This window comes from Mobula birostris, chromosome 11 (assembly GCF_030028105.1).
Source record: "Mobula birostris isolate sMobBir1 chromosome 11, sMobBir1.hap1, whole genome shotgun sequence".
In the NCBI taxonomy this organism is placed as follows: domain Eukaryota; kingdom Metazoa; phylum Chordata; class Chondrichthyes; order Myliobatiformes; family Myliobatidae; genus Mobula; species Mobula birostris.
Window position 1 is genome coordinate 20,018,275 of NC_092380.1, and position 25,079 is coordinate 20,043,353.

The 25,079-nt window shown below is 45.4% G+C and overlaps 2 protein-coding genes across 6 annotated transcripts in view; one reads left to right on the forward strand and one right to left on the reverse strand.

Annotated features, from left to right (window-relative positions):
• The window catches only part of septin3 (septin 3), a 57,195-nt gene extending 46,072 nt beyond the window's left edge, over positions 1-11,123 (forward strand). For both annotated transcript variants that reach the window (XM_072271851.1, XM_072271852.1), the window contains exon 10: positions 242-11,123. In XM_072271851.1, coding sequence (XP_072127952.1) covers positions 242-368 — 127 coding nt within the window. In that variant the 3' untranslated portion in view covers positions 369-11,123. The remainder of the gene's footprint in view (positions 1-241) is intronic.
• The window catches only part of LOC140204910 (uncharacterized), a 35,659-nt gene continuing 19,185 nt past the window's right edge, over positions 8,606-25,079 (reverse strand). For 2 of the 4 annotated variants that reach the window (XM_072271846.1, XM_072271845.1), the window contains 4 exons: positions 21,676-21,909; positions 19,432-19,548; positions 19,177-19,241; positions 11,239-15,047 (listed from right to left, as the gene is read on the reverse strand). In XM_072271846.1, coding sequence (XP_072127947.1) covers positions 14,616-15,047; positions 19,177-19,241; positions 19,432-19,548; positions 21,676-21,909 — 848 coding nt within the window. In that variant the 3' untranslated portion in view covers positions 11,239-14,615. Of the gene's footprint in view, positions 16,393-19,176; positions 19,242-19,431; positions 19,549-21,675; positions 21,910-25,079 lie in introns of all 4 variants that reach the window. The other 2 variants (XM_072271847.1, XM_072271850.1) reach the window with 2 other exon arrangements.

A 25,079-nucleotide genomic window follows, 5' to 3' on the forward strand; every position in this document is an offset into this window, starting at 1 on the left:
CCTTCCAACATTTTTGCCTTTCCTCCTTGTGCAACGTATCTTTTTGATATTTTTGGACTCTCCTCTGCTTCTCTCTATCGGTTTCTTCCCAAACCGGCGTAACTCTCTTGCTACCTTCTCTTTCCTCTACTTATGCCCTCCTCTCATCCTGACCCTTGCCACCTTTGGTATCTCCAACTTCTCTCCACCACTGTCACTCTGCCCCTTTCCTGGCATCTCCTATGGTGCCCTCACCTTGTAGGACCCACCTTCAGGATCTCAAGGAGGTGACCCACAACATCTTCTACGAGACTTACCGGGCAAAGCGGCTGAACGAAAATGGGAATCTCACCAATGACACGGAGGAGGTGCATGAAAGTAACCTCTGAACCAACAGAGACAAAACCACTCCTCTGCCTCAGAACCGCGTGGAAAATCTGACTTTTATAAAAGGCGTATTGTAAAGGTACAAAGCAAAGACAAACCTACCACCCAGAGAGAGTGGAGCTCTTCAAAGATCAGCCCTTGCACATTTCCGAAGTGTTATTTTAAGAATGAACGTAATGTATATTGAATAGTTTATTTAATGTTAATGTTTCAATAGTTGTAAATGAGTTTCAGTAAACCTGCAGGACTGACAGTACTATTCCCTTCCACTGGATTTTGCCAGCTTGTGTTTTGTGAGGAAGGCCGGACACGTTCTTCCTTCCTCGTGTTCACTCAAAGGGACACACAGCAGAGCCAAGGTTCACACTGGAGTTTTGAACAAAAAGTTTCAGATACTGTTTCCAGTGTCACCCCAGTGTGACAACCTAGTTCGCTGAATGTTCTCGGGCATTGGAATCGATCGCAGTGAACTGTTCCTCTCACTGCTGCTCACACACGTTTTCCAGCGCAAGTCTGATTAACAACGAGGACCCACAAAACTCATTTTGAATTAATCTCCTGTATGTGTTCCCTAGCCCAGGGATACAGAGCTGCAAACTCCTGGTGTCCAAACTGAGACCACTTACTGTAAAACCTTTCAGGGAGTTGAATTTTAAGGAAAGAATGTCCTTGGGTTGAAAATACATTTGTATTTTCCCCTATAAGCATAAAATAAAATATTAATCATATTCAATTTTGAAAACTGCATTCATTCTATTAAATACTTGGTATTGTCTTAAACAGTTTTATTGCTTCAAGTTTAGCATTAAGAAGTCAACAGTAACTTAGTGGGGATTTGGAAATTAAATGTCAAGTTCCATCAGACCTAACTTTATGAGACAAATACCCCACCACCAATTTAGCTCCTTCTGAAACTACCCAGAAAGTATACTGACACCCGTTTTTACAGTGAAGCAGGATTCATCCTGAGAAAGATTTGGTTCCTCGCTGTGCTCACCAAACCAGCACAAGAGTGAAACAGGGAGAGTACTCAATGTTCATCGGTGTAAACCTGCTGCAGCTAAGGAGTGGATCTCGTGTATCGGTGCTTGCAAAGCAGGACATGGCATGGTAGGGTTTCCGTGGTAGGTCTCCCATCTGCTCGAAGGAAAAGAAGGCTGAGTGGTAGTGGGAGGTCCCAGCTCCCTATGAAGGGAGGACTACAACAGATGGGGAGCATCCTTCCAACAGCCTCCAGCATTTCTCTGTGGCTTGTGGCAATTTAACTGGAGGCACCAGTGCAATCAAGTAAACAGTGTGTTTGCCAGACCATACAGTGGGGAAGGGTGTGTTTCTACCATAGGCACCTTCAGCTCCTGTACGCCTGGCACCTACTGACAAACCCCAGCACCCCACACTGCCACAACGCCTCCAGCTCCTGTAACCCTCCCATCCCCTCTGAATGTCCAGGCTCCGTCTCTCACACCTGTCACCAAGCCCTACACTCCATCAAACCCCCTTCCACAACACCTTCAGTACTCTTATCCTCTCCATTCCTCAAAACCTCCAGCCTCTCCCGCAATGCCAACACTTTACCCGCAGTGCCTGCCCCACAACCTCCAAACTGTAACCCCCTACCACATGAACCCCTATCCCAATCCCTGCTGCGTCAAACGCCCCCCTTCCCCCTCCCCAATCCCTGCCACATCAACCACTCCCTCGCCAACTCCAACCCCTCTCCACCGCCAATCCAGATCACTGCTTCCTTCTTGGCAATGTCCACCCCTACTGTCTCCACTCAGTTTGGTCTTTCAAACAACCATTGCCTGGTTGCACTTGCTGTTCACTGTGCTGCATGTTCTGGAACATTCTTAGCAACATCTGTAGATTAAATCTAGTCAATTAGCACTTGTGAGTGATGTGTATATAGAGTGGTGTGAATAAGTGTCATGTTTCTTTTATTCTTTCCAAGTGCATTTGTCCATAATACAGTGGCCACATGTCCTGTGCCTTGGGGCCAGAGAGTTGCCAATTTTTCCTAATTTCTCAGTACTTCCCTTGAAGGTGTTTTTCCATGTTGATTTTTCTTCCCAATCTTCACCCCAGTGGACTTGAAATATCACAGTTTCATCTGAATCTAATGTCCTATACAATCTCCCACACAGGCTCATATCTGTACAGGGATCTGTGACTCCATGCCTTCTCGATCTCCAGCTGAAGTATAGTTAGTGTAGGCTGCAAAAACCCAGTGAGGATTAAGGATTGGACCTTGGATGGTTTGTTGCATTGACTCAGAACCTGGGATATCCAGGTGGGAGCAGGAGCAAGCATTCTGATTTCAGCAGGAGTTAACAATTTGTCTCAAGACTTGGCTGGAAACAAATAGTTCTGTTTCAAGTACGTGGGAGGGTGTGTTGCAGGCACTGGGTTCTGAGAGGGAGGGAGAGTCACATGACTCTTGATTGCGATCAATACCATTTCCAATATTCCCATTCCAATCTTTCATCTAGTGAACCTTCACTAGAAGTGAATCAAGTATTGGGAATTTCTAGTTAAGTTCCACGAATGTTTGGTAGATTGATGACATTGTGCAGAGGGTAGAGAGATAACAGAGGCCTTGATGAATCGTATGCCACTTAGACAACCACACACGTAGAAGGAAGGGTCTGTTCTTTATCAGATCTTCCCACTACCTGCATTGTTCAAAATGAGCCAGGTTTGTAACAACTGTCACTGGGCTTTGGAGAGCACAATCCTCCAACAACAACAATGTTTGTAGGTTAATTGGCCACTGTACACTGCCCCGTGAGTTGGTGGGTGGTAAAATATGAGGAGAGTTAATGGGAATGTGGGGAGAATATCATGGAATTGGTGTGAATGTGGGGAGAATATCATGGAATTGGTGTGAATGGGTGTTTGATTATCGGCATTGATTTGGTGAGCCAAAGAGCCTGTTTCAGTCCTATCTAACTTCAGAAATGGGGCTCACTTGGGTGTGCTCCAACCATGCTGAAAGAGTGTTTGATAGTGCCAAGGGTGGTAGAAATCACCTGAATGTCCCCCTGCTGAAACTGTATGTTAGGCCAATATTAGACATTAGATTCTGTATTGATAAAAAGTTTATTCTAAATTATGTGTTAGTGATTGTGGTAAAGAATTGATCGATATATTTAGGCTGAGTACATTTATTACACTGCACTTTATCTGCAAATTACTTGATGAGTGAGACAAGCTAAGGAAAAATTTTTCTTTAGATGTTGTACTTGTGGGTTATTAAATATTACAAGAGGTTGAATTACAACAGAGATTCCCAGCCTTTTCCATGCTGTGGACCAATGCCATCAAGCAAGGGGTCCGTGGACCCCAGGTCAGGAACCTCTGAATTAAAACATCGAAGTTTCAAGTAGATTTATTATCAAAGTATGTATAAGTTATACAACCTTGAGGTTCATCTGCTTACAGGCAGCCACAAAACAAGAAACCCAAAAGAACCCAATTTTAAAAAAGACCAACGCCCATTGTGCAGAGAGAAAGAAAAAAAAAACAAATCACGCAAACAATAAAGCAAGCATTAAATTCAGAACAAAATTGAGTCCATACACACGAAGCTCAGAGTAGGTCCATAGCCTCAGTCTCAGTTCATCACAAATCGCAGTGAAGCTCACAAACGTTTGGTCTAACCAAGTTATTTTGTTTCATATGCTGCCTCCTGATACCCAACTCCATCTCATCCTATCAACAGCCTCCAGATTACATTCTGCTTCATGGACTAATCCAGCTTTCCTATAATGCACTTAAACTATTTGCCTCAATCACTTCAGATTCTCCAACTCTATAAAGTCTCTGATATTGTAGGGTGCTCTACCCAGTTTCCAACTTCCGTCCTCTAGGCCAGGGGTTCCCAACATTTTGTTATGCCATGGATCCCTACTGTTAACCAAGCCGTCTGTGGACCCCGGTTTGGGAACCCCTGCTCTAGGCTGTAGTCTTACTTGTTGAAAAAGTTTTGAGTTTGGAGTTGTTTATCCAGAAATTGTTTATCACAGAATCTTAGAAAGTTATAGCACAGAAACAGACCCTTCAGCCCAACTTGTCCATGCCATCCATGATGCCTATCGACACTAGTTCCCATTTGCCCACACTAGTCCCATATCCCTCTACTCCTTCCCTATCCAACTACCTGGCCAAATGTCTTTAAATATTGTTAGTGAATCTGTCTTCCCCCCATCCCCTCTGGCAGCTCATTTCAGATATTTGCTACCCTCTGTGGGGAGAGATCTGCCCTTCAGAGCTTCTCTCCTTAAACCTGTGTCCTCTAGTTCTAGAATCCCATGACTTCAGAAAAGGATTTTATTTAATTATCTTTTCCCTCATAATGTTATAACCCTCTTTAAGGGCGACCCTTGATCTCCTACACTCTAGTAAAAATAAACCCAGTTTATCCAATCTCTCCGAATAACGACCGTCCTTCATTTCACGCGACATCCTGGTGAATCTCTTCTGCACCCTATTTCCACCACATCCTTCCTGTAGAGTGGCCACCAGAACTGTATACAATGCTCAGCGCAATATCCCACACAGCCCTCAGCAACGTTCTGTGGACCATTATTCTATAGGTTTATTGAGTATGCCCACAAGTAAATGAAACCGTGTTCTTTATTAATAAAATTTACTTTGAACTTTGAATTAAAAGTGCAACTAACCAATGTTTTCTACAACTGCATTATGACATGCCAACTCTTACACTCAATGCCTTGGCCATGAAGGTAAGTATAGCACATCCCTTTTTCTCAATCCCATCCACGTATCACAACTTTCAGGGAGTTATGGACTTGCACCCCAAGGTCTCTCCCTACGTCAATGTGCCTAAGCCCCTGTCACTTACTCAGTGCCCCTAAAATTTCTGGCATGTTCTTCTTAAGACTTCTCAATGTTTATTCAATAGCTTTAGTGTAGTTAGGATCGGGTCCAAAGGTGCTGAGTGAGGAGCAGATATCTTCTTGGGAGGTATCATTAGTGTCACCCCGAGACAGGAGAAGTGACTTCCACAGGAAGGACATTCTACCTGTTGAGTGATTTGTAGAGGAAATTGTCCAAGGTTTAGGAAGGATCAAAGAGCAGCAGTTTCAGAAGAGAGGTACAGAGGCTTGAACTGGCCTTGGGGTGTCGTCAGGTGTCGGGAAGACAAGTTGTTCTTAAAGTGCCCTCTGATAATATAGACTGTCCTGGGCCGTGCAAAGTGGGTTGAGGAGCTCTTCAGATTTTATGGAATCATAATGTTGGAACAAAGAGCTTCCCGTCTATTGAATGCCAACCTGGGTAAGGCATCTCCATGTTGAGAAGCATTTCTTTATAGACGGGACTGGAAGAAACGTGCTGAGTGGCACTAATGAATGAGACTTATGTTCAAGTGGGAGGTCGTTGGGTAAGACAAATACAGGACAATCCTAGTTCAATCCTGACCTCTGGTGCAGGGTGCACACGTTCTCTCTGTGACTGTACAGTATGTGGGCTGGTAGGTTAACTGGCCCTAGAGTGTCCATTTTCTCGCTGTGACCGTACACTGTGTTGGCTGGTAGGTTAATTAGCCCTAGAATGTGGTCAAGTCTGGATGGAGTTGATGGGGCAGTGCAAAGTGTAAAATTGCATTAGATTAGCACCAGTGTAAGTGGGTGGTCAACACAGATTTGATAGGTCGAATACATCTGTTTGGTCTTGCAGACCCCATGACAAATTAATTCTACATATGTCTTCATAGCGACTAACAAGTTAAATCAGGGGTCCCCAACCTTTTTTGCACTGCGGACCGGTTTAATACTGACGATATTCTTGCGGACCGGCTGACGGGGGTCGGGGGGAGGTGGGTGGTGTTCAGGTTCAACAGTGCGTGACAGCGAATGAGGAAAGGTGTAGCTGACTCATATCGTTTCATATCACCAAATCATATTGTTTCCTAGCATCCCGGTAGCACATGCTTTGCGGCCCGGTGGTTGGGGATCACTGGGCTAAATACTTTAAAGTTCAAAGTAAATTTTTTATTAAAGCACATATATGTCACCATATACAATGCTGAGGTTCATTTTCTTGCAGGCATATCCAATAAATCCATAATAGAATAATAATTATAACGATCAATAAAAGGCCACACTGGTGTGGTTGTTCAACCAGTGTACAAAAGACAACAAACTGTCCAAATACAAAAAAAAGCAATAAATATCGAGAACATGAGATGAGGAATCCTTGAAAATGAGTCCATAGGCTGTGGGAGCATTTCAATGATAGGTTGAGTGAAGTTATTTCCCTTTGGTTCAAAAGCCTGAAGATTGAGGGCTAGTAACTGTTCCTGAACCTGGTGGTGTGAGTCCTGAGGCTCCTGTACCACCTTCCTGATGGCGGTAGTGAGAAGAGAGCATGTCCTGGGTGGTGGGGGTCCCTGATGATGGATGCTGCTTTCCAGCGACAGTGCTTAATGCAGATGTGCTCAGTGTAGGGGAGGACTGGGCCGTGTCCACTACTTTTTGTAGGATTTTCCATTCAAGGACATTAGTATTTCCATACCAGGCTGTGATGAAGCCAGTCAACATACTCTCCACCACACATCTATAGAGATTTGTCAAAGTTTTAGCTGTCATGCAGAATCTTTGCAAACTCGTAAAGAAGTAGAGGTGCTGCTGTGCTTTCTTCATAATTGTACTTCCAATATTTCCACCATTCTCAAATTTTATTTCTGATTTCTGGTGTTTTGCTTTTGGTTCTCCGCTGTGCTTCCAGTATTGTGTAAGTTAAGGTTTCCTTTAGATCACAAATCTTCCATTGAGATATTCTGCTCCTTCAGCTTTCCGGATAACATGTCACACCATGGTCTATAATCACCTCACACCCTGAGGTCAGAGGGAGAAATTTTACTCAGTTATACACCAGTATCCTCCTCCATTCATTGGCGTCTCCTGAGCCCCTACTGCTGTGCCATTAGCAGCAACGGATGTCCATTCCCTCATCTTCCACCCCCTCCCACTTTGTAAACCAATCCTTCAAGCTCCATCCATAACCAAGCTTCTCATCACCCTCCTAATTCTCCCTTTAGCTTCTATTCTGATTTTCCTTGTGTCTCTGTGAAGCTTTTTTACATTAATGTCAGTTTATTAATGCAAACATTAATTATTAGATCCTTAAATGGGCATAATTCAGAGTGGTGAAGTTATAGCACATATCCGCCCTTTTGCCAAAATTAAAATTTTAGGTTAAGGAAGTTGCTGCTTTAGGTCACAGTAACCCTCTCGTGAATCTATCCCGCATTCTTTTCTGCTTAATGACCTTCTTCCTACAACTTGGTGACTGGAAATGTACACAATTGTGCTGCTGTAGAAACTTGACCTTCACCCATATCACTTACTCCAACACTGCCTCATTGCACTTTAATGTCCCTGCTTTGTTTGGCTTTTTTTGAGATAATAAATCAGAAAATTGGATGGAAGTATTTGATTTGATTTCCCTCCCAGACAGTTTAAAAAGTCAAGGTCATATTCAAAATTAAAATCATGAAGGAAAACCAGGAACAGATGATAGTTAACACCGTGTTTGAATTGGGAAGTACTGAGAGAGGAGGACGTGGGGGGTAAGTGGTACTGGGACTGGACAGCTTGAGTTACACTGGAAGTGTGGATAAGCTGTGACTTTTTATCCCTAGAGTGAAGGAGGCTAAAGGTTTGCATTATAGAGATGTGTAAAGTAGTGAGGGGCACAGACAAGGTGGATGGTCACAGTACAGAGGAGACTGAAACTAGATTTAAGGTGAGAGTGGGAAGATTTGAAAGAGAGCTGAGGGGAAAATTTTTCATGCAGAGGGTGGTAGGTATATGGAGTGCGTTGCCAGAGGGAGCTGTAGAGATGGGCACAATTCAATATTTAAAAGACATTTAGACAGGTACATAGATAGAAAGAGCCTTGAGAGATAGGGGCCAAATGCAGGCATCGGGAACTAGCACAGTATGACATCTTGGTCAGTTTGGATGAGCTGGGTCGATGGGCTGTTTCCATCTTGTCAACTCTATGGGTCTTTGACAATTGGGATATTTGTGTGACTATGTGGCAAGGCTTGGTGATGTGGACAAATGTAGGCGTGGGATTATGTTACGATATACAAAACCTGATATGTGTAAGTGGGAAGGCAACAACCATTGTTCAAAGGAGAAAGAGCCTGGCCCTACATTTATGAAGTGTGATCTCCACTTTGAATGGGTTTACGTCCGTATCATTCAGGGTAAAGTTTATACAAAGCTATTGAAAGAGATATTGGAAAGGATGACTAAAGTGTGATCAATGTGATGGATTTTAAGAAAAGTCTTAGAAAGGAGAAGAGATGAAGTGCGTTTGAAAGAGAAGTCCAGATTTGATTAGGTCATGAGGTAGGACATTGTTATAAGGAGGAGAAGGTCATAGTAAATGAAAGTGGGACTGTATCATTAAGATAGTATTAAATGATATAGTTGTGAGACTAATTATGAAGGCCGCGCTTTGTACATACTGTATGGAGTCTGGCTTTAAACTTGACACTCCAAAGGTTGAGGCTATTGTAAACTGTGTTTAAGTTTGGTACAAGATTTCCTTGGGTGAGGTTTGAGTTTGGTACAAAAGATTGGTGAAAAATGTTGTTAAAAAGTGTTTAGCAAGGCCAAAATACATTTGGAGTTAGTATGAAATGTCTTCGGGTGGAGCAGCACTATTTGACTGATAGGGAGTCCTCCATGTGACATTTATTCTGGTGGGTATTTTTGTCACAAGGCTGGGCCTTCAGTTACTTTTGTTTTAATTCAGATTTCATGAACTCAACGTTCCCAATGTTTGTACTCATCTACTTGAGGTTCACTTTTACGAATCTTGTCCTCGGACACCTACACTAGGGTCTGCTGATGGATGGCAACATGGTAGACTTTAAATTACAAACAGTAAAAGGTCCCTAACACACATGGTGTCTTCAGATCTTCAGATCTGTCTGAGTTCTTGAAACCATATGAGATCTCCTTGTCTTCAATCCTTGGGTTCTGATGAGATGCTTTATTATAGCTTCTAATTGTACAATCAATGACTGACCAGAGGTGGGTCTGATAAAGATGGGGATCTCAAATTATAAAGTGATTAGATGTGTGTTTTCATTAAAGTAAACAGTGGTGGGCTAGTAATAGATTATTCTTCACATATTCAAATAGTTTACCATTACCAGTAGTAATTAAAAGTGTTAGTTATGTCAAGTACAATCTGCTAGGTCCTGGTCATCTCAACTAACCACAAATGGGTTGGGAGAGACCTCTAGTTTCATTTGGAGTATGGCCAGTTTTAAGACTGTGAAATAAGAGCAGGAATAGGGGATTGGAGCCTGATGAATCCTGCAGTCACTCAATGAGATTTCAGCCAAACCAGTATTCTGGTGCACTTCCTTGCCTGATCCCTATGTCTCAAGATTCTTTCCGTGTCCAAAAATATATCAATATTAGTCTTGAGTGGATGCAACCATTCAGAATGGCCAGGAAACATCAAGAACTGATTGCTCTCATCCTCAAGGGAGGTCATTTGAGAATTCTGCAGTGGAACCTCTGACCTCGTCAGTCTCTCACAGGAATTCTGCCCAGGAGCCACTGACCTCAGTAGCCTCTCACTTTCAATATTCCATTTCACCAGTCCATTGGGACAAGAAAACATGTCCTCTCATGGCAGTAATCGGTGGAGAGTGACCCTCTCCCATAAATCATCAGAAAATTTATCACAGACAAAATTCAACCCATTCCCGTCAGACATAGTAGTTCATGAACCCTTGTTCCTGAGCTGATTTACGGAAAAGCCACAGACATTAACCAGAAATATATCTGTAAACTTTTTTTATTCATTCCAAGGTGTCAACATCATCACAAGACTAGCATTCTGTTCCCCATCTCTAACTACCCCTAAAACTGAGTGTGTTGCTAGGACAACAATTACAGATGATAGGGTCACCCACCTAGTTAATATGGGAGCAGCTGTCCTTCTGTAAAGGATGTCAGTGAACTAATGGGGTTTTACAACAATCTAATAGATTAATGCTCCCTTACTGACCTTAGCTCTACACTCTGAATTTATTTAATTAAGTAACTGAATTTACATTTTCTGATTGTCGCGGTGGGATTTCAACTCATGCTCTGGGGCCAGTACCCAGACCTCCCAATTAGGAGCTTTGTAACACTAGCATTATGGAACCTAACCCAATCCTGTTTCCTGTACAAATGGGATTGAATGGGAGGTAACTGGGATCCTGGGCACTCTCAGAATTATCTAGAGACCAGAATCCTATTGAGAATGGGCCAAAAGTGAAATGAGGCAGCGAGGGGCCAAGGGCAAATCTCATGTTTACGTCAGACACTGCCTGTCTCCTCAACAGAACCAGGTTAGTGAGTCTAATTCTCTAGCTCTGCCATAACTGAAATCCCCTTCCCTGTTACATTGTGCTCCTGATTTAATATTGTTGACCATCATTGATGTTCTCTCTAGATATTGAAATATCACATTTGCCAAGCTTGTGTTCTGAGTATTTCTGAAAGATACTTAGTATATGAAATAAGAAATGTTGTACAGTTGTTGTATGTCCCTGTTTATTCTTATTTGTAAAACAAAATGATGCATTTATCATGGATGTGTTTTCAATGTGGACACAAGTACTTCTTGTGCTGTCGGTGGTAGAGTGGATTGTCCAGATATTGTTTAAGATCTATTGACTTTCTGCAATAAAATAACACAAATAAACTGCCACAAAATCATCTACAGGATGTGGTTTGCTTTGGTCGAAATAATTGGCCATTCTGAAGCATCTGTAAAATGGGTGTCATTCCCTGCTGACCTGCATCTACGATAAGCTGACAACTGAATTACCTGTGCCTCCGCTGTGTTGAAACCTTGTCCAGGGATTTCCAGCAAATGGTAAAGAGAAATGGAATTCCTTATTCTGTGATGAAGTTCCTTGAGGTTAAGAGATTGCAGTAATTTTAAAGTACCCTGTCACCACCTCTCTCCCCATTTGAACCTTGTGTAAACTCATCATAGTCTGCTGACAATCTAATCAGACACCACTTCTGGTGATGGACTTGGTTCACATCTGTTCCTGGCAGCAGTGCTTTTGTGGTGAGAGATTGTCCTTTGAAGGTAAACCTCCACTCCCATAACTAACAGAAATCTGATGTAACGGTTTCACATTGCCCTCCACTGCAGGCCAAGGCACTAGTGTTCAGCTCTTTTTTCTCTTTTTCCTGCCTGAGCCATTTGATGCAGCTGTAAATGTCACCAGGTTATTACTTTGAATTGAATTTCAGGCAACTAAATACAATAGAGCAGTTACATTGAATTATTTTAAGAGGGGAGAGTTCAGTGAAATTAACAAACACAAGAGGATACATTTTAGTTAGTGAAAATAAATTAGTAAGATTTTCATCACTGAACCAAACTTATAGGACACTGATATTTACACATTATAAATTTTGTCCTGCAGTATTTTACACATTATATAGGAATTCTACTTGGAGCACTTTGCTCTTAACTAAGCTGATTCTGCATTTAACCTTTTCCCAGCAATCTGTACCATCAGAGTCTCATTCCTTTATTCTCCATTTAACAGTACTCTTACTTCTCAATAAGTCTGAATGGCATTGAACGCGATCTTCATTTATGGTATTTGCACCATTTAGATTAAGTAGGACGCCCACATGGTTATTACACTGTGCTGGTTAATAGTCAATGCATACCTGATTCAATTTGTACTTGAAGGTGGGACGTGACATTCCTACTGAGACTCAGACAACTTATTTTCTCTGCCATAAGCACAAGGTTGGGAACATCATTGGCTCCTTGTGTCTAGTACGTCCGAGCTCCTAACTCACAGGACATTGTCCACAAACACAAAGCAAGTGCATTTTTCAAGGGAAAACTTAATCCACATTTTCCATGCAATGTTCCTCTTGGCTCGTTTTGATTTTAGGAATGATCTGGTGTTTGTGTCTGGGGGAAATTCAACTGTTTAAGGCACTTTTGATGACCACAGGCTGCATTTTCTGATTATATCCATTAGTCTCATGAGACCATGGATTTGCGCCATGGAAGGTTTCCAGGGCGCAGGCCTGGGCAAGGTTGTATGGAAGACCAGCAGTTGCCCATGCTGCAAGTCTCCCACCTCCACACCACCAATGTTGTCCAAGGGAAGGGCATTAGGACCCATACAGCTTGGCACCGGTGTCGTCGCAGAGCAATGTGTGGTTAAGTGCCTTGCTCAAGGACACAACACACTGCCTCAGCCAAGGCTCAAACTAGTGACCTTCAAATCACTAGACGAATGCCTTAATCACTTGGCCATACACCAATGACGTCAGTGACTAGGTGACCAATATCTTGTGCACATAATTTATATATAACTACCCTCCACTCACTGCATTTTTTCAGGAGAAATGACCCAGCCTTTACGAGGAGATGTTGCTGTAGGTTGTTCCCCTGCACAAGTTCCTGAACATCAATACCTCTGAAGACCTAACTTGGTCCCAACATATTGATGCAGCTATAAGGAAGGCAAGACAGCGGCTATATTTCATTAGAAGTTTGAAGAGATTTGGTTTATCCCTAAATCACTCAAAAACTTCTACCGACGTACCGTGGAGAGCATTCTGACTGGCTGCATCACCGTCTGGTATGGGACGGGGTGGGGGGGGGGCCACTGTACAGGATCGAAGTAAGCTGCAGAAACTTGTAAAATTAGTCAACTCCATCATGAGTACCAGCCTCCGTTGTGTCCAAGACATGTTCAAGGAGCGGGACCTCTGAAAAGGGGTGTCCATCACTTGGACCACCACCTCTTCTCACTGTTACCATCAGGAAGGAGGTACAGGGGCCTGAAGCCACACACTCAGCAATTCAGGAACAGCTTCTTCCCCTCTGCCATCCGACTCCTAAATGGACATTGAACCCATGAACATGACCTCACTACTTTTTTTAAATTTTTATTTCTGTTTTTGCACTACTTATCTTAATTTACCTATTTAATAACATATATATATACAATTACTGCAATTCAGTTTTTAACAAAATATATTTTCATATATTGCGTTGTACTGCTGCCGCATAGTTAACAAATTTGACAGCCATATGCTGGTGCTACCTAACCTGATTCTAATTAGTAATCAGTTTACTGTCTAAATTGCCTGAATTAAGACATTAATTAATTAATTAAGAATTAAGACATCCTTGCCATAGAGGGAGTACAAAGAAGGTTCACCAGATTGATTCCTAGGATGGCAGGACTTTAATATGATGAAAGACTGGATCGACTAGGCTTATACTCGTTGGAATTTAGAAGATTGAGGGGGGATCTTATTGAAACATATAAAATCCTAAAGGGATTGGACAGGCTAGATGCAGGAAGATTGTTCCCGATGTTGGGGAAGTCCAGAATGGGGGGGTCACAGTTTGAGGATAAAGGAGAAGCCTTTTAGGACCGAGATGAGGAAAAACTTCTTCACACAGAGAGTGGTGAATCTGTGGAATTCTCTGCCACAGGAAACAGTTGAGGCCAGTTCATTGGCTATGTTTTAGAGGGAATTAGATATGGCCCTTGCGGCTATGGGGGTCAGGGGGTATGGAGGGAAGGCTGGGGCAGGGTTCTGAGTTGGATGATCAGCCATGATCATAATAAATGGCGGTGCAGGCTCGAAGGGCTGAATGGCCTATTCCACCTATTTTCTATGTTTCTATGAATTTGCTGTACAACTGGACATTTAATGTGAATAATAATCCTCACTTCGTCTGTGACTCATTGGTCAATGCAGTATTTGCATTAAGTATACTGTAACTTGCAAATAATTACATTCATTGTCCTGACAATAAAATCCTTATGGACTACTGATAACACAAATACATTAGCAAATTTAACCTTAGAGAGTCTTCATGATCTTACTTTTAGAGACAATAATCTCCAAAGTCAAATTTTCGGTGCCACCCTCTCGCACCTTGAAGAATGCTTCTCTGCGTCAGAGGCACATCATAAGGAAATTGTTGTGCATCACAGAGCGGTGGTAACCCAAAACTGGGGAAATCCTGCCACATTACCCACTCAATGCAGCACTGCAGATCAAACACCAGGAAAGTCAGTTTTTAAATGCTGATATCTTCCTAATTTTAAGGAAATTACATCACCAAATAATCTTCACAAAAGTGCTGAAGGAAGTTTATAGAGTACTGAATCACGTATCTGTTGTTGATGTTTAAAATCATCTTTTCTTTGTCTTTTTTTCCATTGCTACCAAATTTAAGGTGGAATAATGCACCTGACTTTCCTGTGGCAATTGCTGCGTCCACTGAGGCTCCTCCTGTGAAGCTATTTGTGGCTTTGATGGTAAACTCAGAGGGCCAGTCTGCATCTTCTTTCTGGGTAACTGCTGATCTGTCTGTTGACACTGTCCCTGTGGCGTCCACCGCTCTTGTGCCAACTGCTGGACATGTGGCGACCTCTGGACCGGTGGCAACCGCTGTTCCCGCGGCAACCGTTGGGCCCGCGGCAACGGCTGGTCTTGTGGTAACTGCCGGTCCCGTGAGAGCCGCTGCGCCTGCGGCGACTGTTGGCCCCACGGGAGCTGCTGTTCATTTGTCAGCTGCTGGTCCCGTGGCAACCGCTGGTCCCTTAGCAACCGCTGGTCCTGTGGCTTTTGAAGATTGGGAGGATGTAAAAGACTGCGTTAACCAAAGTAAATCTCAAAGGTGGAAACATATTCATTGTAGAAAAAATGAGCCATTTCTCACATCCACAGGACTTGCTAGAAAGTACCTTTGAAATACAGTGGATACTCTATTTTTTAGTTACTTCGAAAGACAGCATGGAGGAGGGCCTTCCAGCCCCTTGAGCCAAGTCACCCCAGTAACTCCTGACAAACCCTATTAACCCTGACCTAATCACGGGACAATTTACAATGACGAATTAACCTACCCGGTACGTCTTTGGGCTGTGGGAGGGAACTGGGAATACCCACGCATTCCACGGGGAGGACATACAGAGAATCCAAACAGAATGGCACCGGAATTGAACTCCAGAACGTTTTAAGCTGTAATAGTGCTGTTTTTAACTGCTACTCTACCATGGTGCCCAATGCGGGAGCAGGGTAGGGGGCAGCTAACTTGTACCTAGCTGTCTCCCCACTGACAGTGCACCGCAGAGACCCTTTTGTTCCCATTAGCACCCAAAGGGTTGGGGGGGGGGAGATCTGAAATGATAGGAGAAGACAGGAGCAGGAGGGATGGAGCCAAGAGCTGGACAGGTGATTGGCAAAAGGGATATGAGAGGATCATGGGACAGGAGGCTCAGGGAGAAAGAAAAGGGGGAGGGGGGCAAGCCCAGTCGATGGGCAAGGGGTATAGTGAGAGGGACAGAGGGAGAAAAAGGAGAGAGAGAAAAAGAATGTTTGTATATAAATAAATAACGGATGGGGTACGAGAGGGAGGTGGGGCATTGGCGGAAGTTTGAGAAGTCAATGTTCATGCCATCAGGTTGGAGGCAACCCAGACGGAATATACGGTGTTGTTCCTCCAACCTGAATGTGGCTTCAGCTTTACAGTAGAGGCCATGGATAGACATGTCAGAATGGGAGTGGGATGTGGAATTAAAATGTGTGGCCACTGGGAGATCCCATGTTTGCCAACATCACACGACACAGCACATAATGATGACCTCACATGACACAGCACATAATGATGACCTCACACGACACAGCACATAATGATGACCTCACATGACACAGCACATAATGACGACAATGATAATTCATAGCTAAAAACAACCTGCTGGAGGAACTTAGTGGGTTGAGCAGCATCTGTTGGGGTATGGGAATTATCAGCATATCGAGTCAAGACCCCACATTCTGATGTCGCAGAGCAGAGTGTCAACCTGATACATCAACAACTCCATTCACCCAGATGATTCTCAACCTGCGGAATTCTTCCGGCAGATCGCTTGATGCTCCTGACTCCAGCCTCGGCAGTCAGTCGCCTGTGTCTCTGCAATTCATAGCACATTAGTGAGCTTTGAAATGAGGAAAAACTGATCAGGTCCCCTTCCTTGGTGGGAGCATAACCTTCAGAGACCTCATTACTTCTAACGAGGAACTGTCAAAGTCAGCCACGGTTAAACCAGACTCAAAGAATCTGAGTGTGGTGATGTGATAACCTACCCCATTCTGACTGTGATAGCCCACCTCACCCTAACTGTGATAGACCCCCCACCACCCTGACTGTGATAGACCCCACCACCACCCTGACTGTGATAGACCCCTCACGCTGACTGTGATAGACCCCCCCACCCTGACTGTGATAGACCCCTCACGCTGACTGTGATAGACCCCCCCACCCTGACTGTGATAGACCCCTCACCCCGACTGTGATAGACCCCCCACCCTGACTGTGATAGACCCCTCACCCTGACTGTGATAGACCCCCCTCACCCTGACTGTGATAGACCCCACCAACACCCTGACTGTGATAGACCCCTCACCCCGACTGTGATAGACCCCCCCTCACCCCGACTGTGATAGACCCCACCACCACCCTGACTGTGATAGACCCCTCACACTGACTGTGATAGACCCCCCCACCCTGACTGTGATAGACCCCTCACGCTGACTGTGATAGACCCCCCCACCCTGACTGTGATAGACACCCCTCACCACCCTGACTGTGATAGACCCCTCACCACCCCGACTGTGATAGACCCCCCTCACCCCGACTGTGATAAGACACCCTGACTGTGATAGACTCCCCTCACCACCCTGACTGATAGACCTCCCCACCACCCTGACTGTGATAGATCCCTCCACCACCCTGACTGTGATAGACCACCCACTCTGACTGTGATAGACACCCCCCACCACCCTGACTGTGATAGACCCCTCCACCCTGACTGTGATAGACTCCCCTCACCACCCTGACTGTGATAGACACCCCCCACCACCCTGACTGTGATAGACCCCTCACCCTGACTGTGATAGACACCCCCATCACCCTGTGATAGACCCTCCCCACCCTGACTGTGATAGACTCCCCTCACCACCCTGACTGATAGACCCCCCCACCACCCTGACTGTGATAGACCCCCCCACCACCCTGTGACAGACCCACCCACCCTGACTGTGATAGACCCCCCACCCTGACTGTGACAGACCCCCACCATCCTGACTGTGATAGACCCCTCACCACCCTGACTGTGATAGACCCCCCACCCTGACTGTGATAGACCCCCCACCCTGACTGTGATAGACCTCTTCACCACCCTGTGATAGACCCCCACCAGCCTGACTGTGATAGACCCCCCCACCACCCTGACTATGATAGACCCCACCACCCTGACTGTGATAGACCCCCCACCACCCTGTGATAGACTCCCCTCACCACCCTGACTGTGATAGACTCCCCTCACCACCCTGACTGTGATAGACCCCCCTCACCCTGACTGTGATAGACTCCCCTCACCACCCTGACTGTGATAGACCCCTCACCCTGACTGTGATAGACCCCCCTCACCCTGACTGTGATAGACCCCCCCCACCACCCTGACTATGATAGACCCCACCACCCTCTGTGATAGACGCCCCTCACCCTGACTGTGATAGATCCCCCACCACCCTGACTGTGATAGACCCTCCACCACCCTGTGATAGACCCCTCACCACCCTGACTGTGATAGACCCCCCACCCTGACTGTGATAGACCCCTCACCACCCTGACTATGATAGACCCCACCACCCTCTGTGATAGACCCCCCTCACCCTGACTGTCATAGATCCCCCACCACCCTGACTGTGATAGACCCTCCACCTTGACTGTGATAGACCCCCCACCCTGACTGTGATAGACCCCCCACCACCCTGTGATAGACCCCCCACCACCCTGACTGTGATAGACCCCTCACTTGACTGTGATAGACCCCCCCACCCTGACTGTGATGACAACCTTGGCCCTGACCATGATAGCCCCCAGCTATGATATCACCTTGGACACACCCGTGGTGGTGACCCTGTCAGTGGATGTCAACAGTGGCCTTGACCCTTACTGTGAAAATGGCCCTAACCTTGACTGTGATAAACCCCACCCCTCTCCTGGACTGTGACAGTCCTCCCACCCTGACCACAACTGTGGCCATGACCTTGACCCTGACAGTGACCTTGCTACCAACCAACAAGGAGCCAACGCTGACCCTGGGTCTGTCCCTGGTGAACAACCTGTACAAAAGTTGGGATGGAGCTTGAATTGTTAACTTTTGTTAATGTGGGCTCATCCATTCCTCTCCCAATGTGGCCCGGAGCCTTGCCTGGTCCACACCGGTACAGAAAGCTGCCGTGAAGATGGCAGGAACAACCCGAATGGAAGTCTCCGTGGTCGGAAGGCTCCTCCAAAGGGTTTAAGGCTGTGGCTGAGGTGAGTCCAGCCAGTTATTTAACCAGTGAGGCTTCAACAAGTCCAGCGGGGAGCTTGGCCGTGCCCAGAGGAGCAGTCACTCACCCGGGACTGCTTGGAGAAGGATATCAGCATTGACAATGTGGACCAGTGCAAGCGTGATTCCGTGTGGGAAGTGCCCGGCCACTCTTCTAGAGGCTCACAAAACAGCGCTGACAGCCCTCCCGTGGCATTAATATCAGCACCATGCGACTAAACATATCCACTGGCTTCATCCCATCATGCGCTGTTTCCCACCTGTCTTGCCCTGGCAACTTAGCTTTACAAAGAGGGAGCAGGTTAATGGAAGAGTGAGGCACAGAGGCAAAGCAAGGGGACCGTAGGCTTCCTTACCCTGGGGCCCGCTTCAGTCAGTCTTGGCGTTTTAATCAGGCTGTTAACTGACGGATGTTTCAAAGCTGTGAAAATACCAAGAGGTTCAACATTGAGTTCATCTCAGATGTGCACAGTTGTACAATTCGAGGAATTACTGTGGTAGGGAGTTACAACTGATGGTCAGGTTCCTGGGAGACACGAGCTGCTGCAGTGGCTTTACAAGAGTACCACGGAAGCTGTCCAACTATCCACACCAGGCGAGCACGAGCTTACCTTTACCACTGAAGCAGTTGAAATAGATGAGTACGCAGAACAGGATTACTATTAATAGACCGATGACTCCACATAGATTCTGGCTCAGCATATTCAGGCCCCAGGGAATATCTGTGCCTTCAAGGTAAGAAATGTAATTAGCAGTCATGCAGAGTATCACACGGGTAAAGTAACGAGAAAGGCAGTGCCCTCTGATTTGTGTGAAATGCAGTGGCATTTTCCTTTATTACAAAAGTCGTACCAGTTTATGAAAGACCAGCCAGTTTGAGTTACGCGTACACTGCTGGGACCTTGGTGAGTGGCTGCACTAATCAAAACCATTTCTGAAGCTTGGCACTGTCAGAATGTAGGGCAGTGACGATCTCACCAAAACCAACAACTCACCACCGCCAACCAGGGGCTCGTTCGCACCATTCACGCTTTACACTTTGGTCAAATCACTGTCCTACCTGCCTGTGCCATCGCTCTCCACCACCAGACAAAGTAACGATATAACCAGCTTTAAAATTAAATAAGTGTCCAATAATCAATAAGACAAATTATTCCACAGAGAAACACCAACAACTGCGCACTGAGGACATCACCTTGTGACGATATCCTGAGTTATTCATTAGGGACTGTGCTTTTAAAAAAAGAGAGAGCGTGCAGTTGTGCAGCACAAACAACTTGTTACAGAGAGAGGGGAGGAGCTACTTGATGGACAGCTAGTGTTCAGTACAACAGTATTTAAACCAGCGTAATTGCCTGTTTCACAGGACACGCAGACGCACTAAGGTGTGGTGAAGTTACCACTATCCTTTTCAGGTGCCCACAAGTGTGGGACTGAGGATCAATAACGAGGTATTGATCTGTGATTATTAGTGCGTGAAAGAGCGACCCTGTGGAGTCTACCAGTGTGTCTAACCTTTGCCTGGGTCGGTAGACTATCACTTGAAGACGGTGCTCTTAAGTTGGTCAAGTTTGGCTAACTTGGAAGTTTCGGAGGACAACGGGAAGAATCGACGGCATCGGCTTACTCGGACAACCACAACACCTCTCTCTCTCCATCACTACTCAACTCAATACCACGAACTGAACTGATTTCATTTACCCATCACCGTAAGACTGTATCCATTTACCCCCTAGGCTTGAAGAAGCTTGGTTTTTATATTTCCACACTTATATATATGCATGAGCTTTGCTAATCTGGTTGATATATCTAAATGTATATTACTGTATTGCGTAGTTACTAATAAATACCATTAGTTAATAGCAATACCAGACTCCAAAGTGTTTTCCATTTCTGCTGGTTCTTTAACCCGTCACGGGGTACGTAGCAGCCTTGACTGGTGATGAACTGTCTGCAAACTAATTCTCAAGTTCAGTGAACACCACGACATCAAACGCCTCAACCCGAGCTACCAATTTTCACCATCACCCCAGAATAATAGAATCATGAAAGACTACATCAGCCTGAGTGTTTGACCCTTTCTATAGCCCTTTACCTCTTCCAACTTCACCGCCCAGCTTTTCACCTCATCCCCTCTCTCATTCTCCTTCATCTATCACCTGCCAGTTGTACTCCTTCCCCATCTCACACCTTATTCTGGCTTCTTCCCCCTTCTTTTCCAGTCCTGATGAAGGGTCTCAGCCTGAAAAGGCCATGTAACTCGTCCATAGATGCTGCCTGACCTGCTAAGTTCCTCCAATGTTTCTGTGCTCTGGATTTCCGGCACTACAGAACCTCTAGTGCCCCTGCCTGTGTGACACACCACCTCATGAGGGTGGTGCAGGTTACAACTATCCCGCTGCAGTCAGGGAAACGCTCCAGGTTTTGACCCTGTGATCTTTTCGTACAGGTGGTCCACAAGACACGACAGGGTTCAGTTCCTGATACCTGTCTGTCCATCAGAAATCAGCAGAAACAAAGGTAACGGGAGAGCAAGAAGGCGCAGAAAGTGCGGCCACCAGACGGCCTCACTGACTCAGCGGGGGAGGAAGTGAGTCTGCTCCGAGCTCCCCAATCTGCTCAGCTCCACTTCAGCCTCTGATTGTTGTGACTCGTGGAGGGAAATGTCCCTCTTCCCACCAGCAGATGCCTGTAGCCCCACAGCAACCAGTAAATCCCTCTACATCCATTTCACCAGGCTTTCAGACTCTTGTTCATATGCACGGCCTGTCTACAAGTAACCCAGGGAAGATCTGATTCTTGTTTTGGCTATACCCTGGACTGCCCTTTCTCACCGAACACTAATCACTACTTACTTCCCAACGTGGTATTTGCATCCATGGTTTCACATTGACACGATTGCGTCATTCCTCGACCATCCTCCAGGCTGACTTTGCACTGGACATTAAAGCTCCTCATTCGCCCTTGGGTGCCCATAGTCCTGTTACTCAATGTCACATCCCACAGAATCTGCATGTCATTTCCTGTGAATCCAGTAATGAAGCAATCGGATCCTGTTTTTCCCCCTTCACGTGCATTTTCGGAAACTCCTGAAATATAAATGCAATGTCCTGGTTCACGTCTTTACTGTTATGCTGTAGGTATTTCATTTAGCGGTTCTGTACGAGCAGTCTGTTCTGCTTTCAGTCTGTTTGGGTTATCGTTGGAGATAAGGGATGCAGAGGAACGTGAGCCATCCAATCAGGATGGTGGAACCCGGGGGAGGTTTCTCTGGTGAGGGACACTAAGGTTGGGCTTGGGGTTTTTGCTCAGCGGGAGATGAAGAGAGAAGACGCTGGAGAAAACTGTAAGTAGGATTCAACCCAGTGCAGGACCATGATGCGATGAAGCCAGATGCCGAGATCAATTGAGGATCGGTGAATATGGTGAGACGTTGAGCTCCAGCTTGTGTGCATTCAACTGTTTAATTGCAATGGGCCTTTTTCTTTTTGTTTTTCTTTACAAACCCTTTAGTTAAGTTAAGATTCATAAATATAATTCCTGTAACCGTATGCAGACTGTCATTTCGTGGCACTGATTTGTAACAGGGTAGCAAATTACACGGCATTCACACAAACCGAGATTTGGGGTGCGAGAACTGTCTCAATCTCACAAATCTGGTGGTACCAAAGGGTGCCCACCCTAGACTTGTGCAGCCAAGGAAACAGCGGGTTTCATTAATAATCAAAGTGAATATATAAGTTTTTCCGAATGACATTATAACCACTTTGTGGTAAGATTACGTTCTTTTGTGGACCATCAAGCATAGAGCAGAGCAGTACAGGAGCCAGGCCCTGGCCCACAATGTCTGTACCAACACAAGGTCAAAATGAACGAATAATTCAGCCTGTACATGATCCATATCCCTAAAATTCACGTGTCTAACAGCCCCTTAAAAACCACTCCCTTATCTGCTTCCACCTCCGCTCCTGGCAGCCCGTTTCAGGCACCCAACACTCCCTGTGCAAAACCTCCGCCCTGAATATCTCATTCAATGTCCCCCTTCTCAACTTTAATGCATGCCCCTAGGAGCTGACGTTTCAATCTTGGGTGGGTAAAAGATTCTGACTGTCTGCCCTTTCTGTAAACCTCATTAGTTTTATAAGATTTACTAGAATGTTACCTGGGTTTCATCACCTAAGTTACAGAGAAAGGTTGAGCAATTTGGGTCTTTATTCTTTGGAACGTAGAAGGTTGAGGGGGGATAGATAGAGTTAACGTGGATAGGCTTTTTCTATTGAGAGTGGGGGAGAATCAAATAAGAGGACATGAGTTGAGAGTTAAAGGGCAAAAGTTTAGGGGTAACATGAGGGGGAACTTCTTTGCTCAGAGAGTGGTAGCTGTGTGGAATGAGGCAGGTTTGATGCTGTCCTTTAAAGTTAAGTTGGATAGATATATGGACAGGAAAGGAATGGAGGGTTATGGGCTGAGTGCAGGTTGGTGGGACTAGGTGAGAGTAAGCGTTTGGCACAGACTAGAAGGGCCGAGATGGCCTGTTTCCGTGCTGTAATTGTTATATGGTTATACCGTCCTCAGGTCTCCCCTGAACCTTCAACACCTCAGAGAAAACAATAGTTCAGTTAACTAAACAGAATCTTTTTTAAAGTTAATTACTGAAGAAATTCCAACAGCCAATGTGATTAAGAATTGGAGAACTCAAGCTGCAACAGAGTGACAAGAAATAAAGGCTGATTATCATGCTGAGCAAATGCCACATACAGGAACCACAAATGAGAGAAAATCTGCAGGTGTTGGAAATCCAAAGCAACACACACAAAACGCTGGAGGAACTCAGCAGGTCAGGCAGCATCGATGGAGAAGAGTAAACAGTCGATGTTTTGGGATGAGGCCGTTCATCAGGACTGGGGAAAAAGGAGGTGAGAGGTCAGAGTAAGAAGGTGAGGGAGTAGAGGAAGACGTACAAGGTAGTAGATGATAGGTGAAACCAGGAGAGGGGGAGGGATGAAGTAAAGAGCTGGGAAGTTGATTGGTGAAAGAGATAAAGGGCTGGAGAAGGGGAAATCCGATAGGAGAGGACAGAAGCCCAGGGAAGAAAGGGAAGGGGGAGGAGCACCAGAGGGAAGTGATGGGCAGGTAAGGAGATAAGGTGAAAGAGGGAAATGGCAATGAGGAGAGGTGAAGGGGGAGGTGGGGCATTACTGGAAGTTTGAGAAATTGATGTTCATGCCATCGAGTTGGAGGCTACCCAGACAGAATATAAGGTGTTGCTCCTCCAACTTGATTGTGGCCTCATCGCAGCAGTAGAGGAGGCCATGGACTGACATGTCAGAATGGGAATGGGAAGTAGAATTGAATTGGGCAGTCACTGGAAGATCCTGCTCTTTCTGGTGGACGAAGCAGTCTCCCAATCTACATCGGGTCTCATTGATATACAGGAGGCCACACTGGAAGCACCGGATACTGTAGATGACCCCAACAGACTCACAGTTGAAGTGTCCATACAGGAGCCAATTAGGCTTCCTGAAAATGACCAGCGAATTTCTGATCTACCGCGAGTGATTGGAGGCTGAGGTCACTAAACAGATACTGTCATGACTCCTATCATCCTTGTACCTCTATTTGTTCATTGTCATTTTATCTGGAGCCACTAAGCCCTTGTGCTGTTTATGTAATTTTGTCAAGATTTATTTTAACTGGCACGGGTTTTCAGCCTACAGCGACGATCTAAAGCAGACTCTCAATTAGCGCTCATCGCAGGGTCTTTGTGTGTCTGTGTGTTTGGAGAATGATTCGACTAGCGGTGTCGCTCAGTTCAGCCATCGAAGTTCGGTTGGGGTTCTGGTGGAATTCTTGTTTCTGGCTCAACACAGGAGTTTGTTGCTCCTCCACAGAGGGGTTCAGTCGTCTGTCAGCACACACCATGACAGAAAGACCCACCATCTAAATGGACCCAGCAGAAGTTCAACAGTGGCTTGGACATCGGTCAGCTGGAGGTGAGGGTTCCTTCTATCCTCAGTGCTTGTCCCGAGGATACCTTCCAAGTTTCTCAAATGCACATTCCAAACTTCTCTAGTCTATATTCAAGGTCATCAAGGTTTCCTGTGTCTCCCATGACCCACCCCCCCCCCGCAGGTTTCTGAGAACTATTCCACGTTCCTGAGGACTACTCCAGGTTTCTGAGGATTATTCCATGTTTCCGAGTTTGATTCTATGTTTCTGAGTTATATGCAATGCTTCCAAGTTGTATGCAATGTTCCTG